Source organism: Trichomycterus rosablanca, chromosome 14 (genome assembly GCF_030014385.1).
Source record: "Trichomycterus rosablanca isolate fTriRos1 chromosome 14, fTriRos1.hap1, whole genome shotgun sequence".
In the NCBI taxonomy this organism is placed as follows: domain Eukaryota; kingdom Metazoa; phylum Chordata; class Actinopteri; order Siluriformes; family Trichomycteridae; genus Trichomycterus; species Trichomycterus rosablanca.
In genome coordinates, this window is record NC_086001.1 from 24,708,366 (window position 1) to 24,734,675 (window position 26,310).

The 26,310-nt window shown below is 38.7% G+C and overlaps 1 protein-coding gene across 2 annotated transcripts; it reads right to left on the reverse strand.

The window, feature by feature from the left end:
• LOC134325923 (tripartite motif-containing protein 16-like) lies at nt 1-25,636 on the reverse strand. 2 transcript variants are annotated; one of them, XM_063008124.1, is made up of 8 exons: nt 25,564-25,636; nt 21,849-21,890; nt 21,134-21,728; nt 20,922-21,017; nt 19,877-20,110; nt 19,288-19,447; nt 18,999-19,058; nt 1-785 (listed from the first exon to the last, which is right to left on the reverse strand). In XM_063008124.1, the coding sequence occupies exons 3-8, from the start codon at nt 21,722-21,724 to the stop codon at nt 262-264; spliced, it is 1,665 nt and encodes a 554-aa protein (XP_062864194.1). In that variant the 5' UTR covers nt 21,725-21,728; nt 21,849-21,890; nt 25,564-25,636; the 3' UTR covers nt 1-261. The 2 variants fall into 2 exon arrangements, with proteins under 2 accessions (XP_062864194.1, XP_062864193.1); XM_063008123.1 differs by lacking the exon at nt 25,564-25,636 and having other exon boundaries at nt 21,134-22,311.
• Nucleotides 25,637-26,310: the final 674 nt, after the last annotated feature.

The following is a 26,310-nucleotide window of genomic DNA, read 5'->3' on the forward strand; positions in this document are numbered from 1 at the left end:
TTAGATTAGATTCAACTTTATTGTCATTGTGCAGAGTAAACAAGTACAGAGCCAATGAAATGCAGTAATACACGCGATGTACACGCGCCGCCATCTTGCCAAATGAGGAAAGGGGGTAAATACTTTTTCACAGCACTGAATAAATAGTGATTAATAAATTGAAAAAGAAAATCTTCATAAATGTATCACTGCCTCACAGATTCTAAAATCACTCAAACAGTTTAATGTTACACTTTCATGTAAATGTTACATTTAATTTGTTCAATCTGACAGTTTCACTGATCCTGAATAAAGAAAAAACCCCGGGTAGAGGAGCTGAGTGAACGTGGTCTGAACTCTGTGGAGGAGCTTCATTGTATCAGAGACGCTGTAGAAGGTCAGAGTTCCTGCTTCATAATCCACATACACTCCTATTCTAGAGGAACTCGGCATTATGGGAATTTCAGTCCCTTTGTTATTGTGCCTGAATGAAAATCTGGATGAAGAACAGTCTAAACTCCAGGACTGATCATTACGTCCAAACCAACACTCATCACCATCTCCCTTCCTGCTGATGCTTTTATATGACACTGCTATATAAACCCCATAATCCCCACTCAACTCAACCTCCCAGTAACAGCGTCCACTCACACTCTCTCTACACACAACCTGAGAGTAATAATCAAATCTATCTGGATGATCAGGATACGACTGTAATGTTCTACTGTTGGTCACCACTTTGTTCTCCTCAGACAGACGGAGGTTTTTATTTACTGTGTTTGGATCCAGTGTGAACCGACAAACATCTGGAGAGGAAACACAAAATAAACCAATTAACACAGAAGAGAGACAGAGAGAGTACAGTGTGTGTGTGTGTGTGTGTACAGTGTGTGTGTGTGTGTGTGTGATTATACATAGCAACACACAATCCAAACACACACAAACCCTACACATACACACAATCACACACACATTACACAAACACTACACAAACACACATTACACAAACACCACACACACAAACACACAAAATACACAAACACACATTACACATACACACAAATACTACACAAACACACATACACATTAAAAAAACACAACAAAAATGCATACAAAGCCTACACAATCACACAAACCCTACACAATCAAACACTACACAATCACACAAACCCTACACAATCAAACAAACACTACACAATCACACAAACCCTACACAATCACACAAACCCTACACAATCAAACAAACCCTACACAATCAAACAAACCCTACACAATCACACAAACCCTACACAATCACACAAACCCTACACAATCAAACAAACCCTACACCATCACACAAACCCTACACAATCACACAAACCCTACACAATCAGACAAACCCTACACAATCAAACAAACCCTACACAATCACACAAGCCCTACACAATCACACAAACCCTACACAATCAAACAAACCCTACACAATCACACGAACCCTACACAATCACACAAACCCTACACAATCACAAACCCTACACAATCACACAAGCCCTACACAATCACACAAACCCTACACAATCAAACAAACCCTACACAATCACACGAACCCTACACAATCAAACCCTACACAATCAAACCCTACACAATCACACAAACCCTACACAATCAAACACTACACAATCACACAAACCCTACACAATCAAACACTACACAATCAAACACAAAACAATCACACAAACCCTACACAATCAAACAAACCCTACACAATCACACAAACCCTACACAATCACACACACCCTACACAATCAAACCCTACACAATCAAACACTACACAAACACTGCACAATCACACAAACCCTACACAATCACACAAACCCTACACAATCACACAAACCCTACACAATCAAACACTACATAATCAAACACTACACAATCACACAAACCCTACACAATCAAACAAACCCTACACAATCAAACAAACCCTACACAAACACAAAAACCTTACACAATCAAACACTACACAAACACTGCACTACACAAACACTGCACAATCACACAAACCCTACACAATCAAACACTACACAAACACTACACGATCACACAAACCCTACACAATCAAACACTACACAAACACTGCACAATCACACAAACCCTACACAATCACACAAACCCTACACAATCACACAAACCCTACACAATCAAACACTACACATTCAAAAACTACATAATCACACAAACCCTACACAATCACACAAACCCTACACAATCAAACACTACACGATCAAAATATACACAATCGCACAAACCCTACACAATCACACAAACCCTACACAATCAAATAATACACAATCACACAAAAACTACACAATCACACACTACACAATTAAACAGTACACAATAAAAAAAACTACACAATCACACAAACCCTACACAATCACACAAACCCTACACAATCACACAAACCCTACACAAACACTACACAATCACACAAACCCTACACAATCACACAAACCCTACACAATCAAACACTACACGATCAAAATCTACACAATCACACAAACCCTACACAATCAAACACTACACAATCACACATCCCTACACATTTACACACAATCAAACACTACACAGTAAAAAACAAAACTACACAATCACACAAACCCTACACAATCACACAAACCGTACACAATCACACACTACACAATCAAACACTACACAATCAAACAAACCCAACACAATTACACAAACCCTACACAATCAAACACTACACAATCACACAAACCCTACACAATCAAACACTACACAATCAAACACTACTCAATCAAACAAACCCTACACAATCAACCAAACCGTACACAATCACACAAGCCCTACACCATCAAACAAACCCTACACAATCACACAAACCCTACACAATCAAACAAACCCTACACAATCAAACATTACACAATCAAACCCTACACAATCACACAAACCCTACACAATCACACAAACCCTACACAATCAAACAAACCCTACACCATCACACAAACCCTACACAATCACACAAACCCTACACAATCAAACACTACACAATCAAACCCTACACAATCACACAAACCCTACACAATCACACAAACCCTACACAATCAAACAAACCCTACACAATCACACAAACCCTACACAATCACACCCTACACAAACACTACACAATCACACAAACCCTGCACAATCAAACAAACCCTACACCATCACACAAACCCTACACAATCACACAAACCCTACACAATCAAACACTACACAATCAAACCCTACACAATCACACAAACCCTACACAATCACACAAGCCCTACACAATCACACAAACCCTACACAATCACACAAACCCTACACAATCACACAAGCCCTACACAATCACACAAACCCTACACAATCAAACAAACCCTACACAATCACACGAACCCTACACAACCAAACCCTACACAATCAAACACTACACAATCACACAAACACTACACAATCATACCCTACACAATCAAACACTACACAATCAAACCCAACACAATCACACAAACCCTACACAATCACACAAACCCTACACAATCAAACCCTACACAATCAAACACTACACAAACACTGCACAATCACACAAACCCTACACAATCACACAAACCCTACACAATCAAACAAACCCTACACAATCACACAAACCCTACACAATCAAACACTACACGATCACACAAACCCTACACAATCAAACACTACACAATCACACAAACACTGCACAATCACACAAACCCTACACAACCACACAAACACTACACAATCACACAAACCCTACACAATCAAACACTACACAAACACTGCACAATCACACAAACCCTACACAATCAAACACTACACAAACACTGCACAATCACACAAACCCTACACAATCACACAAACCCTACAGAATCACACAAACCCTACACAATCAAACCCTACACAATCACACAAACATTACACAATCACACAAACCCTACACAACCACACAAACACTACACAATCAAACAAACCCTACACAATCACACAAACCCTACACAATCACACAAACCCTACACAATCAAACACTACACAAACACTGCACAATCATACAAACCCTACACAATCAAACACTACACAAACACTACACAATCACACAAACCCTACACAATCACACAAACCCTACACAATCAAACAAACCCTACACAATCACACAAACACTACACAATCAAACACTACACGATCACACAAACACTACACAATCAAACACTACACAATCACACAAACACTGCACAATCACACAAACCCTACACAACCACACAAACCCTACACAATCAAACAAACCCTACACAATCACACAAACCCTACACAATCAAACACTACACAATCAAAAACTACACGATCACACAAACCCTACACAATCAAACACTACACAATCACACAAACACTGCACAATCACACAAACCCTACACAACCACACAAACCCTACACAATCAAACAAACCCTACACAATCACACAAACCCTACACAATCAAACACTACACAATCAAAAACTACATAATCACACAAACCCTACACAATCACACAAACCCTACACAATCAAATACTACACAATAACACAGAAACTACACAATCAAACACTACACAATCAAAAAAAACTACACAATCACACAAACCCTACACAAACACTACACAATCACACGAACCCTACACAATCACACAAACCCTACACAATCAAACAAACCCTACACAATCACACAATTCCTACACAATCACACCCTACACAATCAAACACTGCACAATCACACAAACCCTACACAATCACACAAACCCTACACAATCAAACAAACCCTACACAATCAAATATTACACAAACACTACACAATCACACAAACCCAACACAATCACACAAACCCTACACAATCAAACACTGCACAATCACACAAACCCTACACAACCACACAAACCCTACACAATCAAACAAACCCTACACAATCACACAAACCCTACACAATCAAACACTACACAATCAAAAACTACACGATCACACAAACCCTACACAATCAAACCCTACACAATCACACAAACCCTATCACACAAACCCTACACAACCACACAAACCCTACACAATCAAACAAACCCTACACAATCACACAAACCCTACACAATCAAACACTACACAATCAAAAACTACATAATCACACAAACCCTACACCATCAAACAAACCCTACACAATCACAGAAACCCTACACAATCACACAACCCTACACAATCACACACTACACAATCAAACACTACACAATCACACAAACCCTACACAATCACACAAACCCTACACAATCACACAAACCCTATCACACAAACCCTACACAATCACACAAACCCTACACAATCAAACCCTAAACAATTAAACACTACACAAACACTGCACAATCACAAAAAACCCTACACAATCACACAAACCCTACACAATCAAACACTACACAATCACACAAACCCTACACAACCAAACAAACCCTACACAATCACACAAACCCTACACAATCACACAAACCCTACACAATCAAACACTACACGATCACACAAACACTACACAATCAAACACTACACAAACACTGCACAATCACACAAACCCTACACAATCACACAAATCCTACACAATCAAACAAACCCTACACAATCACACAAACCCTACACAATCAAACAAACCCTACACAATCAAACCCTACACAATCAAACACAAAACAATCACACAAACCCTACACAATCAAACAAACCCTACACAATCACACAAACCCTACACAATCACACACACCCTACACAATCAAACCCTACACAATCAAACACTACACAAACACTGCACAATCACACAAACCCTACACAATCACACAAACCCTACACAATCACACAAACCCTACACAATCAAACACTACATAATCAAACACTACACAATCACACAAACCCTACACAATCAAACAAACCCTACACAATCAAACAAACCCTACACAAACACAAAAACCTTACACAATCAAACACTACACAAACACTGCACTACACAAACACTGCACAATCACACAAACCCTACACAATCACACAAACCCTACACAATCAAACACTACACAAACACTACACGATCACACAAACACTACACAATCAAACACTACACAAACACTGCACAATCACACAAACCCTACACAATCACACAAACCCTACACAATCAAACACTACACATTCAAAAACTACATAATCACACAAACCCTAGACAATCACACAAACCCTACACAATCAAACACTACACGATCAAAATATACACAATCGCACAAACCCTACACAATCACACAAACCCTACACAATCAAATAATACACAATCACACAAAAACTACACAATCACACACTACACAATTAAACACTACACAATAAAAAAAACTACACAATCACACAAACCCTACACAATCACACAAACCCTACACAATCACACAAACCCTACACAAACACTACACAATCACACAAACCCTACACAATCACACAAACCCTACACAATCAAACACTACACGATCAAAATCTACACAATCACACAAACCCTACACAATCACACAAACCCTACACAATCAAACACTACACAATCACACATCCCTACACATTTACACACAATCAAACACTACACAGTAAATAAAAAAACTACACAATCACACAAACCCTACACAATCACACAAACCGTACACAATCACACACTACACAATCAAACACTACACAATCAAACAAACCCAACACAATTACACAAACCCTACACAATCAAACACTACACAATCACACAAACCCTACACAATCAAACACTACACAATCAAACACTACACAATCAAACAAACCCTACACAATCAACCAAACCGTACACAATCACACAAGCCCTACACCATCAAACAAACCCTACACAATCACACAAACCCTACACAATCAAACAAACCCTACACAATCAAACATTACACAATCAAACCCTACACAATCACACAAACCCTACACAATCACACAAACCCTACACAATCAAACAAACCCTACACCATCACACAAACCCTACACAATCACACAAACCCTACACAATCAAACACTACACAATCAAACCCTACACAATCACACAAACCCTACACAATCACACAAACCCTACACAATCACACCCTACACAAACACTACACAATCACACAAACCCTGCACAATCAAACAAACCCTACACCATCACACAAACCCTACACAATCACACAAACCCTACACAATCAAACACTACACAATCAAACCCTACACAATCACACAAACCCTACACAATCACACAAGCCCTACACAATCACACAAACTCTACACAATCACACAAGCCCTACACAATCACACAAACCCTACACAATCAAACAAACCCTACACAATCACACGAACCCTACACAACCAAACCCTACACAATCAAACACTACACAATCACACAAACACTACACAATCATACCCTACACAATCAAACACTACACAATCAAACCCAACACAATCACACAAACCCTACACAATCACACAAACCCTACACAATCAAACCCTACACAATCAAACACTACACAAACACTGCACAATCACACAAACCCTACACAATCACACAAACCCTACACAATCAAACAAACCCTACACAATCACACAAACCCTACACAATCAAACACTACACGATCACACAAACCCTACACAATCAAACACTACACAATCACACAAACACTGCACAATCACACAAACCCTACACAATCACACAAACCCTACACAATCACACAAACCCTACACAATCAAACAAACCCTACACAATCACACAAACCCTACACAATCACACCCTACACAAACACTACACAATCACACAAACCCTGCACAATCAAACAAACCCTACACCATCACACAAGCCCTACACAATCACACAAACCCTACACAATCACACAAACCCTACACAATCAAACAAACCCTACACAATCACACAAACCCTACACAATCAAACACTACACGATCACACAAACCCTACACAATCAAACACTACACAATCACACAAACACTGCACAATCACACAAACCCTACACAACCACACAAACACTACACAATCACACAAACCCTACACAATCAAACACTACACAAACACTGCACAATCACACAAACCCTACACAATCAAACACTACACAAACACTGCACAATCACACAAACCCTACACAATCACACAAACCCTACAGAATCACACAAACCCTACACAATCAAACCCTACACAATCACACAAACATTACACAATCACACAAACCCTACACAACCACACAAACACTACACAATCAAACAAACCCTACACAATCACACAAACCCTACACAATCACACAAACCCTACACAATCAAACACTACACAAACACTGCACAATCATACAAACCCTACACAATCAAACACTACACAAACACTACACAATCACACAAACCCTACACAATCACACAAACCCTACACAATCAAACAAACCCTACACAATCACACAAACACTACACAATCAAACACTACACGATCACACAAACACTACACAATCAAACACTACACAATCACACAAACACTGCACAATCACACAAACCCTACACAACCACACAAACCCTACACAATCAAACAAACCCTACACAATCACACAAACCCTAAACAATCAAACACTACACAATCAAAAACTACACGATCACACAAACCCTACACAATCAAACACTACACAATCACACAAACACTGCACAATCACACAAACCCTACACAACCACACAAACCCTACACAATCAAACAAACCCTACACAATCACACAAACCCTACACAATCAAACACTACACAATCAAAAACTACATAATCACACAAACCCTACACAATCACACAAACCCTACACAATCAAATACTACACAATAACACAGAAACTACACAATCAAACACTACACAATCAAAAACTACATAATCACACAAACCCTACACAATCACACAAACCCTACACAAACACTACACAATCACACGAACCCTACACAATCACACAAACCCTACACAATCAAACAAACCCTACACAATCACACAATTCCTACACAATCACACCCTACACAATCAAACACTGCACAATCACACAAACCCTACACAATCACACAAACCCTACACAATCAAACAAACCCTACACAATCAAATATTACACAAACACTACACAATCACACAAACCCAACACAATCACACAAACCCTACACAATCAAACACTGCACAATCACACAAACCCTACACAACCACACAAACCCTACACAATCAAACAAACCCTACACAATCACACAAACCCTACACAATCAAACACTACACGATCACACAAACCCTACACAATCAAACACTACACAATCACACAAACACTGCACAATCACACAAACCCTACACAACCACACAAACCCTACACAATCAAACAAACCCTACACAATCACACAAACCCTACACAATCAAACACTACACAATCAAAAACTACATAATCACACAAACCCTACACCATCAAACAAACCCTACACAATCACAGAAACCCTACACAATCACACAACCCTACACAATCACACACTACACAATCAAACACTACACAATCACACAAACCCTACACAATCACACAAACCCTACACAATCAAACAAACCCTACACAATCACACAAACCCTACACAATCACACAAACCCTACACAATCACACAAACCCTACACAATCAAACAAACCCTACACAATCACACAAACCCTACACAATCAAACCCTAAACAATTAAACACTACACAAACACTGCACAATCACAAAAAACCCTACACAATCACACAAACCCTACACAATCAAACACTACACAATCACACAAACCCTACACAACCAAACAAACCCTACACAATCACACAAACCCTACACAATCACACAAACCCTACACAATCAAACACTACACGATCACACAAACACTACACAATCAAACACTACACAAACACTGCACAATCACACAAACCCTACACAATCACACAAATCCTACACAATCAAACAAACCCTACACAATCACACAAACCCTACACAATCAAACAAACCCTACACAATCAAACACTACACAAACACTGCACAATCACACAAAACCTACACAAAGACACAAACCCTACACAATCACACAAACCCTACACAATCACATAAACCCTACACAATCAACCAAACCCTACACAATCACACAAACCCTACACCATCAAACAAACCCTACACAATCACACAAACCCTACACAATCACATAAACCCTACACAATCAACCAAACCCTACACAATCACACAAACCCTACACCATCAAACAAACCCTACACAATCACACAAACCCTACACAATCAAACACTACACAATCACACAAACCCTACACAATCAAACAAACCCTACACAATCAGACAAACCCTACACAAAAACTACACAAACATTGCACAATCACACAAACCCTACACAATCACACAAACCCTACACAATCAATCAAATACTACACAATCACACAAACACTGCATAATCACACAAACCCTACAAAATCAAACACTACACAATCAAAAATGACATAATCACACAAACCCTACACAATCACACAAACCCTACACAATCACACAAACCGTACACAATCACACAAACCCTACACAATCAAACACTACACGATCACACAAACACTACACAATCAAACACTACACAAACACTGCACAATCACACAAACCCTACACAATCACACAAATCCTACACAATCAAACCCTAAACAATTAAACACTACACAAACACTGCACAATCACAAAAAACCCTACACAATCACACAAACCCTACACAATCAAACACAACACAATCACACAAACCCTACACAACCAAACAAACCCTACACAATCACACAAACCCTACACAATCACACAAACCCTACACAATCAAACACTACACGATCACACAATCAAACACTACACAAACACTGCACAATCACACAAACCCTACACAATCACACAAATCCTACACAATCAAACAAACCCTACACAATCACACAAACCCTACACAATCAAACACTACACGATCACACAAACCCTACACAATCAAACACTACACAAACACTGCACAATCACACAAAACCTACACAAAGACACAAACCCTACACAATCACATAAACCCTACACAATCAACCAAACCCTACACAATCACACAAACCCTACACCATCAAACAAACCCTACACAATCACACAAACCCTACACAATCACATAAACCCTACACAATCAACCAAACCCTACACAATCACACAAACCCTACACCATCAAACAAACCCTACACCATCACACAAACCCTACACAATCACACAAACCCTACACAATCAAACAAGCCCTACACAATCAAACAAACCCTACACAATCACACAGACCCTACACAATCAAACCCAAAACAATTAAACACTACACAAACACTGCACAATCACAAAAAACCCTACACAATCACACAAACCCTACACAATCAAACCCTACACAATCAAACACTACACAATCACACAAACCCTACACAATCAAACAAACCCTACACAATCACACAAACCCTACACAATCAAACACTACACAATCAAACACTACACGATCACACAAACACTACACAAACACTGCACAATCACACAAACCCTACACAATCACACAAACCCTACACAATCAAACAAACCCTACACAATCACACAAAACCTACACAATCAAACCCTAAACAATTAAACACCACACAAACACTGCACAATCACAAAAAACCCTACACAATCACACAAACCCTACACAATCAAACCCTAAACAATTAAACACCACACAAACACTGCACAATCACAAAAAACCCTACACAATCACACAAACCCTACACAATCAAACACTACACAAACAAACACTACACAATCACACACAAACCCTAAGCATACACACAGACACAATCACATGCATACACACAGACACAAACACATAAACTCACACATACACACAAACACATACATTACACAAATAATACACAATCACACAAACTTACATACACACAAACACTACACAATCACACAGATACTACACAATCACACACATATACATTACACACACACTACACAAACCCTACACAATCACACAAACACACACACATTTTACACATACACACAAACACTACACAATAACACAAAACTACACAGATACACACATACATTACACAAACACTACAAAAACACACACATACATCACATAAACACACAAACCCTACACATACACACAAACAATCACACAAACACTACACAATCACACAAACACTACACAATCACACAAACACTACACAAACAGTCCACAATCACACACATACATTACACAAACACTACATAATCACACAAACACTACACAAACACACATACATTACACAAACCCTACACATGACAAGAAACACACACATACATTACACAAACACTACACAATCACACACAAACCCTACACATGACAAGAAACACAAACATACATTACACAAACAGTACACAAACACACACATACATTACACAAACACACACATATATTACACAAACTACACAATCACATACAAACCCTACGCATACACACAAATACAACACAAACACACACATTAAACAAACACTGCACAATCACAGACACTACACATACACACAAACACTACACAATCACACACAAACCATTCGCATACACACAAACCATTCGCATACACACAAACACTACACAAACACACACATTACACACACAATCACATAAACTCACACATACATTACACAAACACACACATTACACACACATTACACACACAATGCACAAATACACACAGAAACTACACATACACAAATACTACAAAAAACACATTACACAAACAGAACAAAAATGCATACAAACCCTACACAATCACACAGACACTACACAATCACATAGAAACCTTACACAATCACACAAACACTACACAATCACATAGAAACCTTACACAATCACACAAACACTACACAATCACACAAACACTACACAATCACATAGAAACCTTACACAATCACACAAACACTACACAATCACACAAACACACACACATTACACAAACACTACACAATCACACAAACACTACACAATCACATAGAAACCCTACACAATCACACAAACACTACACAATCACACAAACACACACATACATAACACAAACATTACACAAACACACACAAACCTTACACATACACACAAACACTACACAAACACACACATACATTACACAAACACTACACAAACACATACAAACCATACGCATACACACAAACATTACAATCACACAAACACTACACAAACACACACATACATTACACAAACACACACAAACCCGAACTCGAGCAGCATGGCCCAGCAGCACCGGTATTGGACGAGCGACGTAGACGGCGAACAGAGCGGCCAAAACGGAAGCGTGGCAGGAGAGGTGGGCTTCATGCTAGGCTAAAGGCTAGGGCTACACGACCACCGCTACCTAACATGTTGCTGGCTAACGTTCGCTCCCTCTAAAACAAGCTGGATGAGCTGAGAACCAGGATAACAACACAACGTGAGATCAGAGACTGCTGTGCTGTAACTGGATACTAGATTTTCTATCTGACCGATCTCAGTCAGTCAGGATTGGCACGCGAACATCCAGCACAAAGACCATAAACATTGGGACACCTCAAGGCTGCGTGCTGAGCCCTCTTCTGTACTCGCTCTTCACACATAACTGTGTGGCCTCTTATAACACCACCAGTATTATTAAGTTTGCTGATGACACCACCGTCATTGGTCTTATTACTGGGGAGGATGAGACGGCGTACAGGAAGGAGGTAGCAGATCTTGTGGGCTGGTGTCAGAACAACAATCTTTCATTAAATATCAACAAGACAAAGGAACTGATTGTGGACCCCAGGAGGAGAGGAGAACAGCATACACCACTGTATATAGGTGGAACAGTAGTGGAGAAGGTGAAAACCTTCAAATTCCTGGGTGTGCACATCAGTGAGGATCTCACCTGGTCCTGCAACACACACCACATCATCAAAAAGTCACAACAGAGACTGTACTTCCTAAGAAGACTAAAAAAAATGTGGCATGTCAACCAAAATTCTCAGCAACTTCTACAAATGTAGAGTGGAAAGTGTCCTTACCAGCTCCATCACAGTCTGGTACGGAAACTGCACTGCAGAGGACAGGAAGGCACTCCAGCGTGTAATAAAAACTGCACAAGGAATTTCTGGAACGTCCTTCCCTGCACTACAGGACATTTATCAGAACTGCCTTAGTTTATTTCTATTTTTATTACTTTGTATATAAAACGTTTTTTTTTATAGTTTAAATTTAAATATTTTTTTTATTGTGTTAGTTTAATTTTGTTTTATGTACAATACTTATTGATGTTTGGAGGATGAACAAAGTAAGAATTTCATTGTACATTGTAACTGCTGGTTCTTCTGTGCACATGACAGTAAAACTCTTGAATCTTGACTTCACCACACAAACATACATTACACAAACACACACAAACCCTACACTAACACACAAACACTACACAAACACACAGACACTACACATACACACAAATACAACTCAAACACAAACATTACACAAACACTGCACAATCACACAGATACTACACATACGCACATACATTACACAAACACACACAAACACAGACACAATCACACAATCATTAAATAATCACATACAAACCCTACGCATACACACAAACACTACACACACATACATCACACAAACACATACAAACCCTACACAATCACACAAACACACATACATCACACAAACATTACACAAACACATACAAACCCTACGCATACACACAAACACTACACAATCACACAAACACTACACAAACACTGCACAAACACTACATATACACACAGATACTACTCAAACACACATTACACAAACACTGCGCAATCACACAGACACTACACATACACACATACAGTATCTCACAAAAGTGAGTATGCCCCTCACATTTTTGCAAATATTTGATTATATCTTTTCATGGGACAAAACTATAGAAATGAAACTTGGTTATAACTTAGAGTAGTCAGTGTACAGCTTGTATAGCAGTGTAGATTTACTGTCTTCTGAAAATAACTCAACACACAGCCATTAATGTCTAAATAGCTGCAACATACAGTAAGTGAGTACACCTCACAGTGAACATGTCCAAATTGTGCCAAAGTGTGTCGTTGTCCCTCCCTGGTGTCATGTGTCAAGGTCCCAGGTGTGAATGGGGAACAGAGCTGTTAAATTTGGTGTTTTGGGTACAATTCTTTCATACTGGCCCCTGGATATTCAACATGGCACCTCATGGCAAAGAACTCTCTGAGGATGTGAGAAATAGAATTGTTGCTCTCCACAAAGATGGCCTAAGCTATAAGAAGATTGCTAACACCCTGAAACTGAGCAACAGCACGGTGGCCAAGGTCATACAGCGGTTTTCCAGGACAGGTTCCACTCGGAACAGGCTTCGTCAGGGTCGACCAAAGAAGTTGAGTCCACGTGTTAAGCGCCATATCCAACACCGTCGTAGGAACATGATCAAAAACAAACCAGCAGAATCTTACAATCACATTTATGCTGTCCGTTTTACTTAAAAAAATCACAATATTTCATAATGCTTTGCTATCGTTGCAAAATGAAAGCGTACCGTAAACAGCAGAACCGCGACCCAGATCAATCACACAACAGCAGAAAATCATAACCACTTATCTGCTTACCGATCTATATCCATGTGTTGTTCCATTAAATATATAATCCACTTTATATAAGACCATCTTGTATGTTTCCAGAATATATAAATCCATACCCACCTTATAAAAACTATTGTAGATCATTTATTCTCTCGGCTTTCCCGGTAAAAAGCTTACATTGGTTATTCGCTCACTAAACTGTCATTTATACAACAACCAATGAAGAGAGAGATTGAAATTCCACCTAGAATGTGAATTCGGAAGCTCTGATTGGTTTATACATCTGAATCTCTTCACCAAATGAACTGATTCATAGAGTTGTTTATGGATCTAACAGTTTAGCCACCACTGCTCTACATTTGCGCAGGTTTGATGTCGAGTTTTTTATTGTTTTCTTTTTTTTACTCAGTAACGAATGTTATTTAAAATGTAGCGAATTACAGTTCTTAATACAAAACATACTTAAGTAAAAGTAAAATTACTGGCTGTAAAATCTACTTTAAAAAGTACAAGTGCACAAAAAAACTCAATTATAGTAACGCGAGTAAATGTAATTTGTTACTTTCCACCTCTGGTAAAGGTGATGGACTAAATCCAATTGAGCACCTGTGGCGCATCCTCAAGTGGAAGGTGGAGGAGTTCAAGGTGTCTAACATCCACCAGCTCCGTGATGTCATCATGGAGGAGTGGAAGAGGATTCCAGTAGCAACCTGTGCAGCTCTGATGAATTCCATGCCCAGAAGGGTTAAGGCAGTGCTAGGTAATAATGGTGGTCACACAAAATATTGACACTTTGGGCACAATTTGGACATGTTCACTGTGGGGTGTACTCACATGTGTTGCAGCTATTTAGACATTAATGGCTGTGTGTTGAGTTATTTTCAGAAGGAAATCTATACTGCTATACAAGTTACATCCAAGTTTCATTTCTATAGTGTTGTCCCATGAAAAGATAAAATCAAATATTTGCAGAAATGTGTACTCACTTTTGTAAGATACTGTACATTACACAAACACTACACAAACAAACACACATATATTACACAAACTCATACAAACCCTACACATACACAAAGACACTACACAATCACACAAATACTACTACAACACAACTACTACTCAAACACAAACAAATGCTACACAAAAGCATGAACACTACACTGACATATAGACACTACACATAAGCACAAATATTACTCAAACACACACATACTACTCAAACACACAAATACTGCACAAACACACACATACTATTCAAACACACAAATATTACTCACACACACATACTACTCAAACACACACAAATACTGCACAAACACACAAATACTGCTCAAACACACAAATATTACTCAAACACACACATACTACTCAAACTAGGGCTGGACGATATGGCTAAAATTTGCACCTGCATGCAAAAATGCTTCCGCAAAAAAGGAACACCGGCAAAGCGCGCAGCCCCCCCCCCCGGCTCCGCCCCTGACTGTGGATGCTCGTTCCCTCACAGCTGTTGAACTCATTTTGCCGCTAATATCGACCGTGTTGTAGGTAGCGTGTTGTAGTGTAATCAGAGCGGTAACGCTGAGCAATGGCTTCGTGCCTGTGGCGTACTTCATCACGCACTTACAAAATGTATATCGATCGAATTTGTTTAAAAATCATATCACCGTTATTGAAACATTTTCTATCGCGATATATATCGATATCGAATTATTGTCCAGCACTAACTCAAACCCACAAATACTGCTCAAACACACACATACTACTCAAACACACAAATACTACTCAAACACAAATATTACTTGTAGTATTGTACACTACACAAACACACACATTTGTTACAAACACTACACAAACAAACACACAAATACATTACACAAGCACAGACAAACCCTACACATACTCACACAGACACTACACAAATACACAGACACCAACATTTACAAATGCACACAAATGCTACACAAACTAATGAAAACTACACAAACACACAAATGTTACACAAACACACAAAAACACTACACAGACATATAGAAACACCCCACAAACATGACACATTCACAAACAGTACACAGACACACACCAGCAACATACAATCCAACAACAAACACAACGTCATGCTAATAAAGCTTTTTGAATTGTGTTTCAGTGTGTGTGTGTGTGTGTGTGTGCACATATGAGTGTGTGTGTGTCTGTTAATGTGTGTGTAAGTGTGAATGTGTGTAAACGTGTGTGAGAGGGTGTGTCTGTGTAAATGTGTGTTGGTGTATGTTAGTGTGTGTGTGTGTGTGTGTGTGTTTCAAGGGTTTCTGTGACTGAATCATAAAGATTTATAAAACCTCCTGGAGCAAAAATATACAGACAGCAGTTTAAATGGTTGTTTTACTTGTTTTAACCTCTAAAGTTCTTGGTGATTTTAAATAACTATAGAAGAAAAGTACATGAAACAGTGGTCTTTAGCAAGGACCAAAAATGTCCCTAATCTGAGGCATGATCACTGTCAGAACCACTTCACCACTGTCCAAACAAATTTCAAAATAGATCAAAAAAGTAATTGTAATACAGTATAGTCTGGAAAAAGTTACAAAGTCAATCCTAAGATTTTAGTACTTTAGCGAACCACAGTAAGAGCCATGATCTCTAAATGACACTTTGTAACAGCTAAGATGCTTCAAGAGCTCATCAATGTCTCATTAAGAAAAACATACAAGAACCCAAACAAACATTTAGGAAACCGCAGGACCTGCTGACCTCAATTTAAATCTGATTTAATGATTCCAGTATTAGAAGGAGACTGAGCACAAATAAAATCCATGGGAGAGTCACAAGGTAAAATCACTGTTAACTAAGAGGAACATAAAGCCCCGCCTCTCATTTACCAATATAAGAACCTTAATGACCCTCAAGCTTTTTGGTGATGATGTTCTGTGAACTGATGAGTCAGAATTCTTATACTTGCAATGAAGCTAAAACAGCATTTTACAATAAAAAACATCTCACTTAACAGTCAGTCATGGTGGTGGTTAAAGAAGAACGTTTGGTCATCAGTTCATGATTTAAAGATTAAACACTCGTGCAATATAAAAACACAACAATTTCAAATAACAAGCAGATCTTTGTTAAAATAAATCTGAGGAAATAAAGTTTAGGTTTTGGACCTAATCAAATCTGGACTTGAACCAAACTGAGCTGCTGTAGCATCTGAACTAGTAACGTGACAAATATGTAAAAATACAGATAACTGGGGGGTGCAAATACTTTTTCACTGCACTGTGTATGTTTGTGTGTTTGGAAGAAACTTACATTGTAGAAAATCTTCTCTGATTTCAGGTTCAGGAGGTGAAGTAATCCGGACTTTCTTCACTGCAGAGAGAGTAACAGTACAATCACTTATCACAGTAAATAAATATCTGCACTAGAAAGTGTCGCAGGTACAGCCAGTAAGAAGTTTGACATGTTCCTCGAGTGTTTGTCTAAAGTGACTTTAAGTCTGAGAAACTACAGTGTGAGTGTATTTCATTTAACCCTGGACTCACTGTGACCATGACCAGTACTGGGTTAATAAGTAAATGAATGATGATCCTTCACTCACCTTCATCTGGTATCTTCTCACACTGATCTTTCCAGAATTCTTCTACTTTCTCTCTCAGCTGAGATACAGACTTTGTAACATCATCAAATGAGAGGAAAGGACTGATTGTGATGGCGGCTGATTCTGCAGATCCAGCAGGAGCCGAGAGAGACTGAAAATTCTACATCCAGACAGATAATGTTCACAGAGAAACAACAAGATGATGAATCACAAATGATGGACGATTTCTCAGAACCCCGAGTGTTATGACTTTATGGGTCATAATGTGTTTTGTGTAGGGGGGTTTTCTCTATGTTACAGATTTGTGGAAGATGCACAAAGCTACCACCAGGGAGAGACGCCTATAAAAAGGAGTCCTCTGGGAAGACAGGAGAGGATGCTTTGCTTGTGATGGGTTTTCTGTTGCATTTCTGATTCTCCCAAACATGTTTGAATGAATTCTAACAATAATCGAGTTTAAGGGAACAAATTTCTCGACGAAAGGCATCAGGTTTCAAAGATTTTGAGTTTAGGGGACGTCAAGTTACAAGGTACTGCTGTATTTTATTAATTGGTGCAGCAATAATATACTTATTTTTAGTGCTGTTACCTGGAGGAAATGGACGGGATCCTCTGTGTGTGAAAGCTGTTCCAGTTCAGCATCTTTCCTCTTCAGCTCTACAATCTGCTGCTCCACCTGTTTCAGGAGTTTTTCAGCTTGACTTACTTCTGCTGTCTCTCGATCTCTGATCAGATCTTTTAGCTCAGAGCATCTTCTGTTAATTGAGTTGATTAGTTCAGTACAGATCCTCTCAATGTTCTCCACTGCTGTCTGTGCAGAACACTGTTAGAAGATTCAGAAAGAGGAAACATTTCTCACTCAGATATTTGTCCATCTTTCACATTCATATGTAGCTACTGGCCAGAGTAAGACTTTTATTACTCATAGCTTGGTGATGGTGCTAAATGGCCTGATTTTTCATACCATTGAAAATGTTACCATCATCATGTCCACATGATGCAATATTTGATACTCTACTTCCCAAATATAAGAAAGTTCCAGTCTTCTACCTTCCACCTTAAACTCCAGCACTTCTTCAGTGTTCATCTTCACTTTAGTTGTTACTGCATTTATTAGCATGTTATATTTCCTCACAGATTTTTGATACAACACACCTGCTCCTGTATGTCCTGAATTCAAAGTTATATGTGTGGATTAAATCTAATAAAACCTAAAACCACCATATATACTGTAAAGTGTGCTGGTGGTAGCATACTGTTACAGAAGTTCTTTTGAGTATCAGGAAACAGCAGCCTGGCCAGGACTGGGAAATTCAATGTAGTGATCTTCTCAAGTCTTTAGCAGAAATCTTATACAGTCATTTATGTTTAAGCATCTTGATCCAAAGCAACAATCAATAATCCTTTTGGGTGGCCCAGTCAAAGTCCTAATCTGATCTTATCACCCTTATAATTATTAGCACAACCTCAGAATTGCTGTACTGCATCAATCACCAAATAACCAGGCAGAATTTAAAGATTTACTACTAAATTGCAAAGTTACCTGAGATATAAAATATCTCATTTTTAATGGAAATTGGTTTAATGGAGGAGAGTCGGACTGATCCTGAGAGCTTTTTGTTTATAAAACTTACCTTGTGAGACTCCACAGCGTTTATCAGCTCACCAAGTTCCTTCTCTCTGTTCTGGATTTTCTCCTGGAATTTTCTCTGGATCTCCAGCAGTTGCTTCTACATAGAATAACAATTCAGGATTTACTTGTATTGTGTACGAGCACCACATAAACAACGTCAGTGTAAATGCTTATGAGTTGTTACTTGTTAAAGAGAGCTGTATAATATTTTACCTGTTTCTCAGTTCTTTCTGCTGCAGCTGATATTGTATCATGTCCTTTATGATCATCCATGGTGCACAACATGCAGATACACTGCTGATCAGTACAACAGTAAACCTCCAGCAGTTTATTATGCTGAGAGCAGATCTGATCCTGGAGTCGTCTGGAGGCTTCAACCAGCTTGTGATTCTTAAAAGCAGGAGATTCATAGTGAGGTTGGAGGTGAGTTTTACAGAAAGAGGCCAAACACACCAGACAGGATTTAACTGCTTTGTATTTTTTCCCACTGCAGTAATCACAATCCACCTCCTGAGGTCCAGCAGAACAGTGACCAGGATCTGAAGCTTGAAGTTCTGTTTTCTTCAGTTTCTCCACAACTCCAGCCAGAATTGTGTTTCTACTCACTTCAGGTCTTGGAGTGAAGATTTTTCTACACTGTGGACAGCTGTATGTTCCCTTATCATCCTCCTGATCCCAGCAGTTATTAATACACACCATACAGAAACTGTGTCCACATGATGTAGTTACTGGATCCTTCAGTGTTTCCAGACAGACTGAACAGCTGAACTCGTCCTGAGTTACTGATATTTTAGACTCAGCCATTTTTCTACACGTAAACAGAAACATCAGTAAACACATCAAGTTATTTACAGCAGTTCAGACTTCCTGGTTTAGTTTGTGAGTGTTATGTTCATGTTTATGTTTCTCGATTATTGTTAATTTTTACCCAGAAGATCGGACCCAGAAGCTGTCCCATACGGACCCGGACCTACAGGCAAAACAGAAAGTTATTTGAAACCTGACGGAGCGCTTCTATTTTCACCGGCGCAGCTTTTGTAGTCTTTACGGTAGCGGTTTAGCGAATGAGAAAAATGCACAGACCAATCACGTGACACCACTCAGCCAATCAAGTCTGTGCATTCCAGCCGGTAAACACTGCAACTCTACAGTGCAGACAGAGGAGAGAGTTAGAGGCCAGTTACATGTAAAAAGATGGTGGAAAGAAAAAGAAAGATAGCGAACGTAGAACAAAACGAAGGGAGAGAAACACACGACTGTGCCGGAGAAAGTTGAGAAAAAGACGAGTGAGAGAGGAGACAAATGGCGCTCTCCAAAAAAGAAACGTGTACAGCGAAATTACAGCATTTAATCCGTGATGGAGAGACTCATTTCTGTTCTTACTTCCCACTGGAGCACAATTTATTTTTATTTTCTCTTAATTTGATAAGAGAAAGGTTTGATAAGGTGGGGCGGTCTGGGTCCTCTCTGTGTGGAGTTTGCATGTTCTCCCCGTGTCTGCGTGGGTTTCCTCCAGTGCTCCTGTTTCCTCCCACAGTCCAAAGACATGCAAGTGAGGTGAATTGGAGACACTGAATTGTCCATGACTGTTTTCGATATAAACTTGTGACCTGATGAATCTTGTGTAATGAGTAACTACCGTTTCTGTCATTAATGTAAACCAAGTGTAAAACATGACGTTATAATCCTAATAAATAAACAGACATTTGATTTGACAGTCAGTTATTGATTACATGCAGATGTTGATACAGCTACTTATATATATTATAACATACAGGTGTTGGACAAAATAACTGAAACACCTGTCATTTTAGTGTGGTAGGTTTCATGGCTAAATTGGACCAGTCTGGTGGCCAATCTTCATTAATTGCACATTGCACCAGTAAGAGCAGAGTGTGAAGGTTCAATTAGCAGGGTAAGAGCACAGTTTTGCTCAAAATATTGCAATGCACACAACATTATGGGTGACATACCAGAGTTCAAAAGAGGACAAATTGTTGGTGCACGTCTTGCTGGCGCATCTGTGACCAAGACAGCAAGTCTTTGTGATGTATCAAGAGCCACGGTATCCAGGGTAATGTCAGCATACCACCAAGAAGGACAAACCACATCCAACAGGATTAACTGTGGACGCAAGAGGAAGCTGTCTGAAAGGGATGTTTGGGTGCTAACCCGGATTGTATCCAAAAAACATAAAACCACGGCTGCCCAAATCACGGCAGAATTAAATGTGCACCTCAACTCTCCTGTTTCCACCAGAACTGTCCGTCGGGAGCTCCACAGGGTCAATATACACGGCCGGGCTGCTATAGCCAAACCTTTGGTCACTCGTGCCAATGCCAAACGTCGGTTTCAATGGTGCAAGGAGCGCAAATCTTGGGCTGTGGACAATGTGAAACATGTATTGTTCTCTGATGAGTCCACCTTTACTGTTTTCCCCACATCCGGGAGAGTTACGGTGTGGAGAAGCCCCAAAGAAGCGTACCACCCAGACTGTTGCATGCCCAGAGTGAAGCATGGGGGTGGATCAGTGATGGTTTGGGCTGCCATATCATGGTATTCCCTTGGCCCAATACTTGTGCTAGATGGGCGCGTCACTGCCAAGGACTACCGAACCATTCTGGAGGACCATGTGCATCCAATGGCGGTGCCGTGTATCAGGATGACAATGCACCAATACACACAGCAAGACTGGTGAAAGATTGGTTTGATGAACATGAAAGTGAAGTTGAACATCTCCCATGGCCTGCACAGTCACCAGATCTAAATATTATTGAGCCACTTTGGGGTGTTTTGGAGAAGCGAGTCAGGAAACGTTTTCCTCCACCAGCATCACGTAGTGACCTGGCCACTATCCTGCAAGAAGAATGGCTTAAAATCCCTCTGACCACTGTGCAGGACTTGTATATGTCATTTCCAAGACGAATTGACGCTGTATTGGCCGCAAAAGGAGGCCCTACACCATACTAATAAATTATTGTGGTCTAAAACCAGGTGTTTCAGTTATTTTGTCCAACCCCTGTATATATTATATATAGCAGTGATAGCTCAGTGGTTAAGGTACTGGAGTAGTAAACAGAAGGTTGCCGGTTCAAGCCTCACCACCACCAAGTTGCCACTGTTGGGGTCCCTGAGCAAGGCCCTTAACCCTCAATTACTCATTGTGTTCAGCTCATTGTGTAAGTCACTTTGGATAAAAGCATCTGCTAAATGCTATATATATATATAAGATAAGATAATCCTTTATTAGTCCCACAGTGGGAAAATTCACAGTGTTGCAGCAGCGAAGGGATAGCAAAGCACTCAGTACAAAAAATAGACAATAAAAAGTACAATGTATAACAATAATAATAAAAAAGTCAGAAAAACTGAAAAAAAATATTTACAAATAATTTAATTATATATATATATATATATATATATATATATATATATATATATATATATATATATATATATAGTATATATACTGTATATAAATATATATATATATATATATATATATATATATATATATTATAATATATATATATATATATATATATATATATATATATATATATATATATATATATATATATATATATATATATATATATATATATATATATATATATATATATTACGGACCTTTGCTTCAAGAAGTTTTCTCTAACTGGACCTCTTTAAATTTTTAGTTGAATACCCCTGATCTTTTGTATTCATGCTGTGGGACTTTTAATTTGCAATGTTGTTGTAGTAGAAGTCACTAGTTAACTACTACAACCTTCATCTTACCAAAACTTCTGTTTCTCTGTTTTTTTTTTTTTTTTTTTTTTTTTTTTATTACTTATTGTGTAGTAATTAGTACAGGTGACTAGTTAACTACTACAACCTTCATCTTGTCAAAACTTGCGTTTCTTAATTTTTGTTAATCTTCTATATTTTATTATTACTGTACCTTTACTGTAGTACATTTTATGGTACGTTACTGTACCCATGCTGTAAGACTTTTATAATGTGGTTGTAGTAACTAGTACAAGTGACTAGTTAAATACTACATCCTTGGTTATATGAAAAAATGTTTTTTTTTTACTTTTAATTCTTTATTACTGTACCCATACTGTAGGGATTGTTTCTGTAATTTAAGTGTAGTGGGTGGTACATGTCACTAGGTAACTATTGCATCGTTTAATATATTAAAATGATTGTTTGTAGAATTGTTGACACTATATATTGTTACTGTACTCATACTGTAGGACTTTATACAGTTGTATTGAATGGTACATGCCACTGGGTAATAACTACACCTCGGCTTCATGCACTTTGTAGACGCTCCCTTAGCACTTCAACTCAGATGAACCTCACATTTACACAATAACAGAAAATAAACATTTACAGAAAAAACTTTTAAACATATTTGATTGTAGTTTGTTCCTTGTTTACTGCAGAATCAGTTAATGCAGTTTCACTCATTTTTGGATGTTTATTAGCCGAGAACGAGCCGAAAGAAACTCGAATGTCAGGCGAATGTCCAAGACTTCCTGGTTTAGTTCGTGAGTGTTCTGTTCAAAACACGTGTGTTTAAATCAAATCAACAATCTGAACTACATAAAGTAACAATACACAGTAATGTACAGAAGTGTGGAAATGTATAAACTCACCTGCGTTCATCAACTTCAATTATCAACAAAACTACAAACACAGACACGGAACAGATCCGCACTCGAAGAGAACAGGAGAGAACAGAGAGAGAGAGAGAGAGCGTAAGGTTTTTATTTTTAGCACCTGGTCAAGGTCACGGTGGGTCTTTTTCTAGTTAACACTGAATGTAAATCAGGAACACATGATGCACAATTATTTGAAGGTAACCAATCAGTTTAGTTTTAAATAATACACACACATCTACTTTTTATGTCTCATCCTGAACTGTTTCACATGTCTTTTCATTTAAAGAAATATTTTATTTTTATAGGAGAGATGCTACACTTACCCATCCCGCTCGTACTACAGGAAATTATAGTGTAAATATTACAATAAATAAATAATAATAACTCTGTTTAACTGCCTTGGACATTAGCTTTGATGAAGAAAAAGCTGCTGGGTCAGTGTGTAACAGGAGGTTTGGAGTGAAGGTGGGTGTGTGTGGATAAAAGCTTCCAGCACCTGGTATTCCCAGGCGGTCTCCCATCCCTCTCTCTTACTTTTATTTTTCTCGCCAGCTTCGTGTTGTTTTGAAACTAAAATAAATAAATAAGTAATTAAGAGCTTAAAATTGTTTAGGTTAGGTTTGTGTATGTATGATTTGTGTACATTTTATTATTTTAAATTATCCTCTAGGCCACACAGGGAGGATGGAGGTCCCTGCTGAGTCTGGTTCCTCTCAAGGTTTCTTAGTCCTTTCTTAGTAG